Source organism: Lepus europaeus, chromosome 5 (genome assembly GCF_033115175.1).
Source record: "Lepus europaeus isolate LE1 chromosome 5, mLepTim1.pri, whole genome shotgun sequence".
Lineage (NCBI taxonomy): Eukaryota > Metazoa > Chordata > Mammalia > Lagomorpha > Leporidae > Lepus > Lepus europaeus.
Window position 1 is genome coordinate 92,950,281 of NC_084831.1, and position 17,177 is coordinate 92,967,457.

At 38.8% G+C, this 17,177-nt stretch overlaps 1 protein-coding gene across 1 annotated transcript in view; it reads right to left on the reverse strand.

The window, feature by feature from the left end:
• The window catches only part of PLPPR5 (phospholipid phosphatase related 5), a 121,623-nt gene that overhangs the window by 70,922 nt on the left and 33,524 nt on the right, over positions 1 to 17,177 (reverse strand). Inside the window, exons 3-4 of the mRNA XM_062190110.1 lie at positions 5,296 to 5,428; positions 1,594 to 1,844 (exon numbers count right to left, since the gene is read on the reverse strand). Of these exons, the coding sequence (XP_062046094.1) occupies positions 1,594 to 1,844; positions 5,296 to 5,428 (384 nt within the window). The remainder of the gene's footprint in view (positions 1 to 1,593; positions 1,845 to 5,295; positions 5,429 to 17,177) is intronic.

Here is a 17,177-nt window from a genome sequence, read left to right on the forward strand (position 1 = left end):
TCATGTATAGTAGAGTATTTCCCCACTTACATTGTCCTTCTTTTCAGGGGTGGGGAACATCTGGTCCACAGACATTAGAAGGCCCGCAAAATCATTTGGCCTGGCTCTGTCAAGGCAACTGCAGGCAGGATTCAAAATTCAACAAATCTATAGCAGCAGGCCAAATTCTAAGTAGATAATTTTGGTATGGATTGTAAATGATGTTATAAATATCCAAATGGCCCTTGGTTTTAAAAAAGGTTTCCTACTCCACTCTGTTTGATAATCTTTGCTTGTAATCCCAAATATTGATGTCTCAGGATACGGCTATAGGTCTTCTCAAATTTTAGCAACAGCATCATATAATTGTGTTAGAAATATTTCCATTATTAGACAAGTCTTTGAATGAAAAAATAATCCTGAGTCTGTCCAAATCATTAGAAATGATTGAGTTGGGTTTCAGATTGGTTATGAGTCTTTACAAGACTTGTCAATGAGCTGAAATAGGAAGGAAATAGATGTGGGCACTACTGGAACGACTGAATTTACGAGAGCTTATGGAAGAGCCTACCAAGAGCGTGTCTGGAGGCCAAGTCACAGCCTCAAAGGGCATCTTGGAGATGGAGAGGGAGGCTGCCGGCAGGACTGCTGGAGGCAGCAGATGCCTGCCAAGGCTGCTGCCATCTACTGCTTATCAGTCACACAGCTGTGACTGCTGACTTTCGCCTCGAGCTCCCAAATCAGCTTCCCTTGCAGCCTTGTTCTTACCATGAAAATGATGGCAACCACTGAAGAATAAAGGAAAAACATACTGTCTAAGGGCATTTCGGTGAGCTCTATAGGAAAATATTAAAACACTTTATATTATGATGATAGAGTTAATAATGACAAAAGAGCTTTCTAGAAAGACTGCTCTGCTCTCCCTTCCCAACGGGGAAAGAGAGCTTGAGAGGAGAGCTAAGAGGCCTGTGTAGTCCTCCTAATCACACTGTTAAAGTCCACAGGGAATCACTAGATCATACTTGTTTATATTAAGTCCTTTTAATATAAAAGCAGACATATTCCCAGATAAAAATGCTGATGGCGGGGGCTGGTGCCGTGGCTCACTTGGTTAATTCTCTGCCTATGGCGCCGGCATCCCAAATGGCCACCGGGTTCTAATCCCGGGTTTTCCTCTTCCAGTCCAGCTCTCTGCTGTGGCCCGGGAAGGCAGTGGAGGATGGCCTAAGTGCTTGGGCCCTGCACCTGCGTGGGAGACCAGGAGGAAGCACCTGGCTCCTGGCTTCGGATCGGCCATTTAGGGGGTGAACCAACAGAAGGAAGACCTTTCTCTCTGTCTCTCTCTTTCTCACTGTCTAACTCTGCCTGTCAAAAAAATGCTAATGGCTATATTTTTTAATATAACCAACAACCCACACACAATCTCACGAGAGTCAACTGACTTAATATTAGTCACAGTACAAATCACTATTATTAAAAATGAATTAAGCAGCCTATAGAAAGCTGTTCATGGGTTACAAGTGAATTTCACTGTGGCAGAATAAAACCAGGATCTCTGCATTGGAAGAACGGGCAGAAACACAAAAATAAGATGAGCTGACAAGCCCGACTTACTGTCAGATACATGGCTGCATAGACACTGAGAGCTGCTTCTTTGGATGGAAATGTTTTCCTTGCTCTCATGATGAGATCTGGGTTGCCCGTGCAGGCCTCTTCCCCGCTGATGAATTGTGTATACTGCTGACATCCAAGAGCTGTGTAGTTGGGCTTACACAGGGCAAGAAAATGTGGAGCCAGATTCCCCGTAACCACTTGTCCAGCATTGACAAATATATCTGTGGCAAACAATCCAAACGTATAAATTCCTGAGGAAGGAAACAGACAATTTTAACTCCTTGCTTTTTTGTTTTTGCATTTCAGTTGACAATGAACCAAAATGGAAACATTTTAGCAACTCCAAAATCTATCACACACGTATACACCCGGCACCATTCACTTCACTCCTCCTTAGTTCTTCCCTTGGCTTTCTGGAGTGGTAGGAGTGCTAAATTATTTAACATGTTGAGCTGTCTACCACTGGCTACATTTTTGTGCTTGGCAGGTTTATAAAGCATAAGATAAAAGAAGAAGACATATTCTAAGACTGTGTTTGGGTAATGTGATTTTTTAAATGGAGACACATGTCCCTTGAAAGGGTATAGTCTATCACATTTTACTAATGTTAGCAATCTTCATTTTTCCCCTATTTTTGAATTTTTTTTATCTTATTAACATAAAGCAAAACAGTTGTCTGCTTTTGATGATGCCTCTTAAACCCATTCAGACTGATGTTAACTCTGCTGGAGGTGCCAATTAGCAGTAAAATCCAATGCCAACAGTTTTCATTTAAATATCATGGAAAGTCTTAAGCAAAGCAAAATGTTTTCACATTAATCTCTACATTGCTTCAGAAATACACTTTTTATAGTCACAGAACAGCTAATAGTTTAGTCCCACCTTATTTATATCAAATATGGAGAAATACAGTAAGCTAAAGGCAATCAAAATTATAAAATTTTTAATTATTCAAGTATAAAACTTTTTGCTTTGGTTATCTGAAGACATAAAATTAAGTACATAGATAAATTTTTCTCTTTTTGTATAGAACTTGCCAATTCACTTGAAAGTAAAAAAAAATAACTTATTTTTTGAAAAACAGATAGACAGATGAGACATACACACATACACACAAACACACACACCGAATGGAGGGGAGACAGACAGAGACAGAGATCTGTCCTCTGGTTGACAGCCCAAATGCTCAGAACAGCCAGGGCTGAGCCAGACTGAAGCCAGGAGACCAGAACTCAATCTAGATCTCCCACCCAGGTGGCAGGAACCAAGCACTTCAGCCATCACCTGCTGCCTCCCTGAGTCTGCATGAGCAGAAAGCTGGAATCAGAACCAGAGCTAGGAACCCACTAGTATTAATTTCAATTAAATTAACACACACAATCTTTAAACATGTAAGGAAATACATTCTTTTAATAATTTAGGGAAATAAAATTCATCAGAACCTTTTAAAACTCTGCCAAAAGAGTACTTTACAAAACAATTGGCTTGTTAAAAAGCTCATATTACTTTTCTATAATAATTAGATTTTTTTGTTCTTTGTCATGTATTTATAGACTTTTTGTTTTCTAAGCCTTTCACATTATTGGCTGTTGCATAGAAAATCAACATGAAAGCTACGCAAGATCAAATAATTTTATAGTATTTGATTCATACTTACACTTTCACTTTTCAAAATACGCAAGATGTGTGCACAAAATGTTTACGAAGATCTGCACATAGCAACTATTTGTATCCAAATGTCAATGAGACAAAGACATTAGTTCTCCCTTTATCTCAAATTTCTAAAAAGAAACAATGTCTTCTTTCTCATCTTAGCATTCTATGAGTCATCAAAGTAAAGTTTGTCAAAAGCAAAAATATGAGAGAGGCAGAGCAATGAAAAAGAACTGAATTCAGTAAAGACATACACAACACTCTTCCAAACCTGATGACCAATCATGGGAACCTAAATTATAAGTCTTTATTTTTAATCCTTTGAAATCTGGACTAAGATGTACTCATTTCATTTAACTAAACCATTCTTTTTATCTGATGCAACAGGTTTTCCTGTTTTAAAAGGAGGGAAATACTTAACAAGAAAATGGAAATGTCTCTTGATACTTGTAAAGTTCCCAAGTATGCTTTAGAAGTAAAGTGTCAGTGCATCAAGGCACCAGGCCAATATCATAGTTGACTACAAAAGTAATTATTAAAGAGAGATCCCATGAGCATTAGCTACTCTCTGATGTCAAGGACAGAGTCACTGCAAAGAGTGATACTTATGTGGAAATGCTTTGGTTATGACTTTCATTTTAATGATAACAAACTAGGAACATCCCAATCATGGTGAGGAAACAAGAAACAAATCAAGCTCTCCTTAACATTTCATAAAATCATGTAATAGGCAAAGACATAAAAGCCTACTTTGTGCCACATATTCTTTAAAAATGTGCACAAATGCAGAAAAATATTTTACTTAAAGAGGCACAATATAATTTACTTAGCAGTGTTTAGGAAAGCATTAATTACATCAGATGCTTTTAGTCTTCAATGTGTTCTTGTTTATTTGGTTATTAAATGATACTCATACAAAGAGAAATGACTCAAGAGCACAGTATTGATGCATGCAAAATACTTATTTTTTGATAAAAATTAATGGAAAAAGGAAGGAAGGAAGGGCTTAAGGAAGGGAGAAGTAGGGGAGGAAAATATGATAATCTTAGAATTGTACCTATGAAATACATGAAATATTTTTATGTTAATATAAATTTTAAAAAGCAAAAAAGTTTCACACAAAGATTATCCCTTCAGCAGGATAAATGAAGATTTGGCAATATATAACTTGTTAGTGATAAAAAGATAAGCATTAAATATATAGACCTTTATGTCTTCAGAGAAATCCATAGGTCTGGTGATATTTGCTTAGCCTTGGATGGGTTTACATATAGGTTAGATCATCCATGCATGTTATCTCCATAGTCCTCTTCAGTATGAGAAGTGTACTGAGGGGCTTCAGTGTCCTTAGTGTATCTCTTAATACTGATCAGGATTTATCTTAAATGTTATTTAGTATATTCAGATATAGTTCTTTTTGTCTACAAATTCAGGAATGAATAATTTATATCGAATTGTATTTGTTCAGTTAAATATACCATTTTGGCTGAGTTTCCATTGAATTGATTTTCAATCATTTCTCAGCGTTTGCATTTATCAGTGCTATCATTTAAGATAGAAAGTTAAAGTATCAGTGAATCTTGTCATGTAATAAAATTCCCAACATATCTTACACAAAGAATAGCTCAGAAGTAGTGCATGGAGTGTTACTTCAAATATTGCACATTTCTTCTATTTTCCAAGCTGTTGCTCTTGTCTTTCATGATCCCTGACAGCCTATCTGGGTTATCATTTCCCCTTAAGCAGTTTCTGAAACTTCATAAACATAATTAATCATTTTTTAAATTATATATATTTTTTACTTTCTTAAGGAATATTAAACATATATGTGTGATGTTCTTTTTTCCTTAATGTGTAAATGACATTCTGATGTGGAGTCTTGCAGTATTAGGAGTTTGTATGTAATGTTCATTTTTCAAACCACACTGAAACATTTCATAGAATAGATAACCTAATATTTGCACACAACTAAAATGCAGATTGTTTTAAAAGTTAGCTTATACATAAACATTATTTTAGCAACAATAAAGACAATCAATGAATACCTACCAAGAAATCGGACAGTTCGGCGTACCAGTGGATTTATATAGCAACAATCTCCAGTTAAAATAGTTTTTTCCTGGTTTTCAAAATCCCTTGTGGCTAACTGTAGGCAAAACACAGCAGTTTCTCCAACAATTATCTTGTAAAGAAATAAGAGATTAAACAATATTAGAATTTAAACAGTATGTTTTTATTTTTAAAAAGATATAAAGAAGAGCTTTTGAATAATAACAATCTCAATGTAAAATTGAACCATATTTTCTTTTCTTTTCTTTTCTTTTTTTTGACAGGCAGAGTGGACAGTGAGACAGAGAGACAGAGAGTAAGGTCTTCCTTTTCCATTGGTTCACCCCCCAATGGCCGCTGCGACCGGCGCACAGCACTGATCTGATGGCAGGAGCCAGGTGCTTCTCCTGGTCTACCATGCAGGTGCAGGGCCCAAGCACTTGGGCCATCCTCCACTGCACTCCCGGGCCACAGCAGAGAGCTGGCCTGGAAGAGGAGCAACCGGGACAGAATCCGGCGCCCCGACCGGGACTAGAACCCTGTGTGCCAGTGCCACAAGGCAGAGGATTAGCCTAGAGAGCCATGGCGCCGGTGAACCATATTTTCTTAACCAGACCTTATCATTATAATCTTATCCCTGTATATATAAACCATATTTCCCTGAAGCCAAAGGAATATTAAAATGACAAATTATGAATAAAAATATCCCACAACATTTTTCTTTTCTAAAGTTTCATTAAATGAAATATACAAAGAACCTTTAAGGAAATACTCAGTTATTGTTGGTGTGTGATTGAATTCTGGTTTTCATTTTTTAAGAAACTGTGTTGTTTAAATTTGACTCTTCTGGCCAGTGCCACGGCTCTCTAGGCTAATCCTCTGCTTGCGTCGCCGGCACCCCAGGTTCTAGTCCCGGTTGGGGCATCGGATTCTGACCTGGTTGCTCCTCTTCCAGGCCAGCTCTCTGCTGTGGCCTAGGAGTACAGTGGAGGATGGCCCAGGTTCTTGGGCCCTGTACCCTAATGGGAGACCAGGAGGAAGCACCTGGATCCTGGCTTCGGATCCCCACAGCGGGACGGCTGCAACGTGCTGGCCGCAGCAGCCACTGGGGGGGTGAACCAATGGAAAAAGGAAGACCTTTCTCTCTGTCTCTCTCACTGTCTAACTCTGCCTGTCAAAAAAATAAAATAAAAATAAATTTGACTCTTCTATAGAATTCACAACAGGTTCTCTCTGCAAATATTTTTCAAAGGATCTGGCATAGATACATTAATTTTAAATCATGTTAATATTTTTTACGAGAAAAAATCAATTCACACATATTTGACCTTGAGATTACCCTATGCAGACATATTATTAAGAAATGTAATCATTAGCATATTCTTTATACTTCAATTGAAATATGTTATTTTGATCTTAAAAAATGTGCAAGTGTAGCCGGCGCCGTGGCTTAACAGGCTAATCCTCTGCCTTGTGGCGCTGGCACACCGGGTTCTAGTCCCGGTCGGGGTGCCGGATTCTGTCCCGGTTGCCCCTCTTCCAGGCCAGCTCTCTGCTGTGGCCCGGGAGTGCAGTGGAGGATGGCCCAAGTGCTTGGGCCCTGCACCCCATGGGAGACCAGGATAAGAACCTGGCTCCTGCCATCGGATCAGCGCGGTGCACCGGCCACAGCGCGCCAACTGCGGCGGCCATTGGAGGGTGAACCAACGGCAAAGGAAGACCTTTCTCTCTGTCTCTCTCTCTCACTGTCCACTCTGCCTGTCCCAAAAAAAAAAAAAAAAAAATGTGCAAGTGAAAAAAAACCAAGGTCCCAGAGGTAGTAAGGAGAAGCAGGTTCTGGTAGATTCTTTCCTCTGCACTGCTGATTTAATAAAGGACCTGGCTATCTTTTAATGGTATTTGTTCCGAGTTCAGTGGTTTTCATACACGGTCCTCAGATCACTCAGAAAGGTATCAGAGCGAGAAGTGTTACTCTGTTTTACAGAGGAGGAAATGGAGCTTTGGGAAAGTTAAAAAATTGGCTCCCCTTCTGCCCAGTTAGAAGTCAGGTGGAAATTTCCAACTCATTCTTAGGTCTTTTGACTCTATTTAATTCCATGAACAACTTCACAAAGAGTACGATTATGAGAACAAAAAACTGGAACCAATTGTGTATCTGCTAATCAGTCATCGTTAGGTTTGTGTCTAGTATGTTTTTGTCAAGGTTAATTAATATGTTAATGAAAAATAGTATCTATGACTATAAGATTTTAAAAATTACAAGATATTGAAAATAGTAAATGGGAGGTAGAGAAGGGGGCCACAGGAGATTAGATGTTCAGCCCACTTCTACCCCAATGTGAATGAAAGATTATGGGGCATCTCTTAATTTTCTTCCTTTTTTCTACTTATTTTTCTTCTTTTTCTTGCTATACTTCTTTTCCCAAGCAGGCCAGAGTTCAAGGTTAAACCAGAAGATACTGAACTGAACTGTATCTTAAAAGTTTGGAGTCAGTTATCTACTATGTAATGAATTGAGCAGCACTTGGGTCCCCAAAGTCATGCAGCTGTTTCAAGTCTGAAATCATATGTTAAAGTTTGATGAGTTAAGGGTGAAGTCTTGATCTAATTATGGTGTCTGACATGCAAGTCCGGTAAGAGGTCACTGGGGTTTGCCCTCCAATGGCGGTTCTTGAGAGAAGCTTGGTTATTTAAGTCAGGTTTGGCCTAGCTTCTCACTCTGCTTCTTGGATTGCCATGTGAGGACTCCTCTGTACCGGCCCCACCATTGCCAGCTCCATCAGCACCAGACTAGCGAGGCTGCCTGATCCTAAGGTGCAAACCTCCAAACTGTAAGCCGAAATAAGCCTTTTCCTTCTTAAAAAGCTGCTCTTGGATATTATAATTAAAGTAACAACAATCTGACTAATACGTGTTGAGACTGGATTCAATTAGGAAAGACTGGAACTTAGAAATTCTTCCTAAATTTTCACTTTGGTTTTAGAGAAGTAGAGCAGGTGTGTGATAAAACACTTCATCCAGCCAAAGTCGGCACAAGAACTACTTTCCATGGGTACATCATCTGTCACAAAATTCACAGACAAGCTGTGTGTTTGAAACCTACTAATCCCCCTTTCTGAATAACTCTTTCATATCCTGCAGGAGCTCCAATGCCCCATGAAAGAAATTTACACCGTGATGCTTTCCATGTTTTTAGTGTCAACTTCCTCCAGGTCTGTTTTACCATAGAATGTTCCAAATTCTAACACCTGTCACCCATTTGACTTCAGCAGCTCACTGAAGGACCTAACTGGATCCCCCACACAACTGCTATCCTTTCAGCCCTCTCTTCTCCATAGTAGCCTATCACTAGCTCTCCACTTCCAGTAAGCCCTACTGCACGGTATACTGAATCCCAATCCAGGCTGTTCACTCAGTGATCTCTCTAGAATGTAGTAGATGCCCAATATTTTTTATTGAATGAATGGATAAATCCCATCCTCAAAAGATCTCATCTTTAATAGATCCAGTCTATAACAGAGTATCCACATCTGTTTTTGATCTTTGGTCTGCATTCTGTAACCCAACTTGAGCTGGTGTAGCCTTTTCAATGTGTTCTCTGGATTCTGTGTTCTGTCCATCTACTTGGTCCTTATCTCATCAAACGTGTAAGCTCGAGCCCTGATATCTGTGTTTTTCCAGTGGGTGTCTCTAACTCAGAGGCTCCAATTCTTCCCTCTTGAGTATATCTACAGATAATCTCATCCACACCATATTCTCCCTTAACGCTTAAATGCCCAAACTCTGAGTGAAAAGCCCCACTCTTTATTAATCTCAGATGCATTCAAATAATGAAATGAAAATACTTCTCATTGTGATGAATGTATTCAAGTGAATGCCTTGAGTTAAGAGTGCCGTGCTAGGCACTGGCATTCAATGGGTTTATAATTGCATGGAAATAATTAATGATGATATAATGCTGAGTTTTATTTTATTGATTTGAACAATATATGCCAATGGAACACTAGGGAAAAAGTTCACTAAGCTGCCGAAGGCAATCACAGTGGCTACAAAAAGGGCCACTCAGATATCCTGCTGCAGAGAGACTTGCAGAGTAAGAGCCCCAACTGTTGTTGCTCTGGATACACTGCTCTGTCTACACTGAGGCCACACTTCTGACAGGCTCCTTGTCTCTGTGGACCAAGCATGGTAGAGGTACTAAGGTGACCCTCTCCTTTGAGACATAAGACTCTTCATGAGCCTAACTAAGTCTTTCTTGGAATTGTGCTGCCTTTCTTCCCCTTCTGCACTGAGTTCAGACCTCCATCAATCTGAGAGCTCTTCCTGCTTTCTCCAGCTTACCCTACAACCTTATAGGTCATTCCCCCTAAAAACTCTCTTGCACATCTAATCCATTTTCTACTTTCTTCTGGGAGAACAAAAGCTAACACAGCATCGAATAAAGATAAAGTATGATCTTGACTACACTTAAAGGAAGGGTTGTTATTAGACAAGTCTATAAGACTCAGGAACTATTCCAACCAGAAACAAAGCAATAGGAGAGAAGAGGAGCTAGCCTTTCTTCTGATAGTTCTGAGTTTGACCTTAACAGATTGATTTTGACTTGTAGGCATAGCACACAGGTAAGACTTGGTAACTGCAAATTATCATAAGCATTGAAAAAAGTTACTGGTAACAAAAGGATCATTAACAATAACTATAATATTGTCATGAATATCAATGACATTAGGAGTCAGTGTAGTTTAATATGCAATCATACACAATTGATGATATTGACAATATTGCAGTTATTACCTACTTTTCTTCCTAAGCTTACAATTGCACTAGACACAAAGTAAGAACTTTTAGTCTATTTTCTCCCTATCTCTCACTCCTTAGGGCTAATTTAGTATCAGGTCATACTGATTCCAATACATACATTTATTATTTTCTCTTGCATTTGGAGTAAAGGTGCTTTTCACTATTTTACTTTGGATCTTTCTTCTCCTTTCAGAAGCCCTTCCTGGTAGACTTCATTCTTCATTCTTCTTAAAGCTTTATTATCATGTGGGACTCAAGGTAACCCTAAATATTTATCTCTCTTCTGAACTCCAGATGCAGGCATCCATCCTCCTATTAAATAGCAACATCTCAACATGCTCAGATCTCCCTACTGGCAGTCTTCACAGCCTACACATCTAAAATGAAATTTCTACATCCCACCTTTAACCTTGGGCTCTTCCAAGTCACCATCTCCATTAATCCACTCATCCTCCACTTAAAGCACTCCAGCTAAAAGTCTCATACCCTGCACATCATGATGACACCTTCTTTACCATCATTAGTCTGTTCCCATCTATTGCTTGCACTTATTTTGATTGACAAATAAAAACTATGTATGTTATGGTGTGCAATATGATGTACTGAAATACATATATATTGCAAAATTGCTAATCAAGCTAATTTACATAAACATTACCTCATATGCTTTTTTCTACAGTAAGATTACTCAATGCCTATACTCTTAGCAATCTGTGAGGAGGAAAGAAGCCTGATATATAGTGCATTGCTATTAAGTATAGTTGCCATGTTGTATAAGAAATCTCAAACATTTCTTTTATACAACTGAATCTTCTAGATTGCTAAGTCCTGTTGGTTTTATATCTTAATTCCATTTCAAATATGTCTATTTTCATTACTACTCCTAGTTTAAAATCTAGCCCCCATAATTTTTCTTCCTGCAATACAGTGTTCTTGGAACTCATTTATGCCCCTCACACCATCTATTGCCACACTGATCTACTGAAAATGAATTTGATGCAATCCAAATTTCTTATTGACAATTTATAGTGTGTCCTCATAGCCTGGGACAGGCATTGTCATAAGAGATTATTTACAAGTGAACCTGAACCAATCTTTTTCAGCTTTTGAAACTCATACATAGCCTCTAGACATGCCATGTTTGAGTCACAGCTAAATATTTTCACTTGACATCACACCAGGCCAGGTAGTTCCACCCATTCAGACTTTTCTACTTGGCCCACGGCTTAATACAGGTTGGTAAGCAGGGCATTCTTCAGTGCTTGAGACATGATTTAAATGTTGCCTGCTCCATTGCAATTCTATGTCTATTCCTGGTACAATTCATCCTTCTTTTTCTGTGTTCCAGTAGCATTTTGTACATTCATTATGGTGATTTTCTTAGGGTTTTATAAGTACCAGGAACGTCTGTCTCCTCTAGTCAACTGAAAGCTTCTTGAAGGTGGAGATTGTGTGTTGTGTATCTTCACTTCCAATATTAAAGCAGAATGACTGACAACAAATGTAAATGCTATGCAAATGAATGAAATAAGTTCAATCTGCCCATTTTAGAGATAAAGAAACCTATCCAGAAAGGGAGGGAGAGAGAGAGAGAGGGAGAGAGAGTTAAACATGGGTACATGGCTATGGGTGCTGGCATAACCAGCTTCTCAATCTAAATGCAGAGCTGTTATGACCACCACCTCTGTGTAGGAACTTGAAAGTTATGTCCCCAACTTTTCCAAGTGGAGCCAGGTCAGCTCTATGCTTCCACTTCCAGGTTATTCACATTTCAATGTTTATACAGTTTTAAAGGGAAGGTGACAGTGCACAAAGCACCACGTAAGAAACATGACTACTCTTCACATAGAAGAGAACCAAGTGCAGAAAAATGCTGTCCTGATCCTGCTAACAGTCTTCAAGCTAAGACCAAAACAATTCCACATCACCCTTTCTAATTCCACTTTAACATTTTTTTTTCTTCAGATTCTCTTTCCAGTAAAATTTCTTCAGGTTTTAATTGTATACCCTTGACTTTTATGTGGAACCGAGTACCTGGTGTCATTTTCTCAACTTAATCAAGAAGAGGGTCTTAATTCTGGAGTCACTGGATGCCATGCTCCTTAGATTCCTAAAGTAGACTTGAGTGAAGAACCTACTTAATTGGCTTTCCTGCCAGGAATGGGAGAGGGCACAGATGCCAGCCAGAGAGGAGAACACTGCAAGCTCCATCACATCATAATTTCCCTTGATAAAACTGCCTTTGTCCTGTGAACCACAAATGAGAGCAGTTTCCAGAGAGACCTCAGGTGATAAACAGTGTTAACTGAGTTCCATTGAGAAGGAGCAGGGCCCCTATTCCTGCCTGCACCAGGCACCAGATGTCCATGGAGAGTGAGAAAGGAACAGGCCTTGGTGGGCAGCATTCACTGGTCTCCTCTGGGCCAAGCTTTTCTATGATTGCTTCTTTCTCATGTCAGCAAATGGTTTCCATTCACTAGGACATGAAAGAACAAGGAGGGATGAGGGGAAAAAAAAGACTCTGCTGGGAGATGGAGTGTAGCCTGGCATATTAAGTATGTAACATTCAAGGGGAAATGGAGTGAAAACATAAGTTTATTTTGGTACAAAAATTTTTGAGGTCCAGGCATCTTTTTCACAATCCACATTTTCCAGGAGCTTTTTTTAGGACTTCTCATAGCTGTGTATCCTAACCTCACTTCCCCTGCATCTGCCTTCAAGTTCCCATCACTTGAGGCTCACTGAACTCATCCCATCCCCATTCCAGCCTCTGCCAAGAGAGACGAAGCTCCACCTGTTCCCCAGTTCTACAGGAAGCCCTCAAGCAACTCCGTGGAAGAGTAATAACTGTCCATGGCCCCTGTCAATGTGCTGTGGAAGTAGACAAGATGGCACCAAAGGCCAGGGAGCTGGAATGGAAAGATGAAAGGATTCTCATTGCTTTCCTTTTCCAGGCTACACAGGAACACAGGTGTCACTTTTTAAGTCAGAGTCCCCTCCTCACTACAGTTTGACAGGCTACTTCCTTGAGGGACAAGAACCTGAACCTCAGCTTGAGAAACAGAAGCCCTGCGTCTCATTGACAGACCTCTCCAAATTTGAGGACCAATTTCCCTATTACATCACCTCTCCTGGATAAGCCATTATATTGAACTTTATTAACCTCTGTGTTGGACATTATGGAGCCCCTGGACCCATCTTGACTTATAAGGTGGACCTATGCACTTCCTAAAGACCCATCAAAATTTCCATCCTGTCTTTAAGGACAGATCTTGTATCTATCCCTGCTTCTTATCCAGTATCTTGTTTGGTAGTGAGTAAAAATCCCCACCTTGTTAATGAATAGCAACCTAAATAAATGCAGGTATATAAACACAGGTATGAATCATAAATCCCCATATAAGTGAATAAAATAAATAAAGTTTTCTGGGATGAGTGTGTAACTTTAACATCATATCTCAACCCCCAGAGGAGGACCCTTTGTTTTATATATATATATATATATATATATATATATATATATGTGTGTGTGTGTGTGTGTGTGTGTGTGTGTGTGTATCACTAAAAGGCAAAATACCAAGTAAATTTTTCTAGGAAGATACAATCAATGGAGATTTTTATCAAATGTTAAACTCCAAACAGCTTTACAATTTCCTTTACAAGAACCCAATTAGACATGCCTCTCCTTTGCAGCTGATAGTGACAACGCTGTTCCCGAATCATTGCTTTGGAATTGATGCAAGAGAGCCATTTCAGGTGCAGTACAGCGGAAAAGGTCACACAATTAGCACGACAGCATTTGGCATGCATCTCACATGCTTCAGATGTGTGAGCAATAAGACCTGAAAAGCTACATTAATCTGGAAAAATCTAGACATGGGACTCACTTAAATTTTAAAATGGTTATACTTAGATTACTGTCAAACCTACTGAACATTCTGGATTATTATACAGGTGCATATGAGTACAGTTCCTTTCCTATCACCAATTCAAGCTAGTTGAGGAAAATTCAAAGTTATGCTGGGTAATATCTCCTAACTATGTGTTGTGATATTGAGAAACTAAGATTACTTCTATATGTAGACTGATTTCAGCCTTGTGGCTAACTAACACAGTTGTTAACGTTTCTGAACACAGCTTCCAAGTGAAATCAAAGTTAGGAGAGAGGAGAATGAATTGAAGAGCTGACATAGTTGGAGACACAATTGTTATACAATCCCCCCCCTCAGCAATTACAAACTATATTATATCTAACTACATGTGTTTCATAATGACAACACAAACATTTAGATTCTCTCTTTGTGTTTAACTATTTTTAGTTAACAAATTCTATATATGTATATTATATGCAACATGATGCTTGCAATATGCATACAGTGGCAAATGGCCACGTTGAACTTCATAAACATGCACTACCTTCACATACCTATCACATACACATCTTCATACTATAAAGTTGCCATGGGAAGTGCTATCTCTCCTGAGCAATATACCCTGTACATTTGTATCTAGATGGGCTTGCAACAAATGAAGTTTAGGATGAATGACGGCAGTCTCAGACCAAAAGATAAAATTCCCAGTGTCTTTTCCATGTATTCTTCACCCTCTGCTGGTTGGAGCATAAAGACCTCTGGGCTCCAACAGTTGTTGGCGCCATAACATGGAAGAATTGGAGGTCCTGACCCTAATCTCTAAGTGCACATGAGGGTGGTGAGACATCAGGAGGACAGAGAAAGTGGGCAAAGATTTACAAGCTATGCATGCACTCTTTTTAAATGACTGGGAGCTTATAAAAACAATGAAAACACGCTTTCCTGGTTAAAATAAATGCTGCTGATTAAAATTTGCACAATCTTTATGCTTTCTGTAACCACTCAAATAAATGATGAACATCAGTTGTAAGAGAACATCAATTCTTACAACATCTGTTGTAAGAGCAATAGAATACACACTCATTTTGTATATCTGTAACTTATGAAAATTTTAAGATATAAGTTCAGTTTCTCCATGTTCACAGATCTGCTGTAGGCCAGCAGTTACAACAGACCTGTCATTCCTCAAAAGAACTAGCTCACAATGAAGGAAAATTAGTATGTAAGCTATTAGCAAGCTTCCCCACTCTCCAACTGTATAATTTCCTTGTGTCTTCATTAATAATAAAAAAGCAACATGATAAAATTTAAATACTCTTGGGGACTTTGACATGATGGAGAGTTTATTCATGAGCCTTTGAAACTCAAGCAAAAATTCACTGCCTTTATGTCAGTGTTCCCAAACTGTATTTACTAACAGGATTTATACACCCTTGCCTGGAAAGTTAGCTAAAGCCTACAAACTTCAGCTCCTCCTGGAGATTCGAATGCATATTAGCACATCAAAATTCATCATTTCCAGAAGCCCCAGGATGGCATTATTTCACTGTCTTCATTTTACAGGTTATGAATGCAAAGAGACAGATTACAGGATTTACCTAATTCATTCAGTCAATAAGACACACAGCCAGGACTCAACCTCATGCAGTTTCATTTTGAAGTTCAACTTGACACAATGCTATTTTATAATTTTTCATCATTTTAGGAAGAAGTTTACAGTAGTTTCCTTATCTCATTTTCTATATTAGTATAACTTCCTCAAATTAGTTATCTTACGCAAACCAAAAGCATGGCAATCTGTTAAAGAAAACTGTTAACTTCACTGTCCAGTGCTTTCCAAGCTGATTTGATGTATAAATCTGTTGGAGGCACAGTTCTAAATATCTGGTACATCTTGTGCCCCAGAAACACTAGGGAGAGAAGGTAAAAGCAAATGTCTTCTTCCTTCTTAGGAAGAAAGAAATTCAAAATTAGGAAGGATCCCCTAGTACAGCTATTACATGATAATTGGAGAAAAGAATTAGGGCTCTTTAGAAAGAGAAAGTGCAGCTGAGAAGGCTGACTACAAAGCGACAATGAACTCCTTTACCACTTTCCTAGTTATTCGGAAGAGGAGAGAGGAAAGTTTAAAACAAGAGAACAAAAATCAATTCACACAATGGAAGACACAGATGGGACGTGGATAAAAAGCATTTACATGGTATTTGGAGACACATGTGCAGCAAAAGTGGTCAGGGGAGTACACTGGGATTTACCTTACCTTTCAGATCTATGGCTTAGAGAGAATGACATTTATTTTTTACAGTAGAAAAGAGCTATACTTTTTCCCCACTGGACTTCCTTGGGTTGTCCACTGACAACTCTATCTGCAGAGAATTATCAGGGACCTGTGCCAGTGTGTCAGCTCTTGGTTTACTGTCTGTAGCAGATAGTAATTCTACCCACTTTCTCTCTCTTCTTTTTTTAATTTTTTTTTTTTTTTGGCAGCTCAAAAAATCTCTACTACCATGTAGCTGCATTTTCTGCTGTGCCAAAACACAGGTTTCTGTTGTACAATGGGACTGAATTATTAGTGGTCACCTTCTAGTGCCCAACTGCAGCATTAAGGGAATATGTATTCACTAGACTGAACCATGATCCTCTGAATCAAACGCTTCTTTTCGCAGAAGCAGGCTTTTGAGGTGACAGCTCTGCCTGGGAAAGCAAAACAGTATTCCTCACAATTTCAAATTCATCATACAGATCGCTCCCTTGAGGCCATCTTCTTCCGGTTTTCTTGGCTTTCATCTCTCCCATCTTTAAACAGAACGCCAGCACAAATGTCTTTTAAGGCCATTCATTTTTACTGAAAAAAACGAGTAGACATTTGAGAGATTTGATTTTTAAAATGCTTTCACAGGACGAGTAGATGTTGATTACATAGGAGATCCTCATACTTCCCCAAGCCATTAAAAATGCTTGCTGAGAAAGCATGAGCAAAACCCAAAAATAAATGAATGAGGCAAATCTTGTAACATAAACTCACTTTGCAGTCTAGTCTCATTCGTATTTGGTATCACTGCCACTTTCCAAATTACTGCTCACCCTGTATTAGGAAAAGATGCAATTGTAATTTCTGTGTGAAGCCCTGGAATAGCTCTGAATGGGTTGAAATTATTAATCAAGCCATTTAAGGATTTTCAATATGTAATTTAGGATGCATTTAAAAAA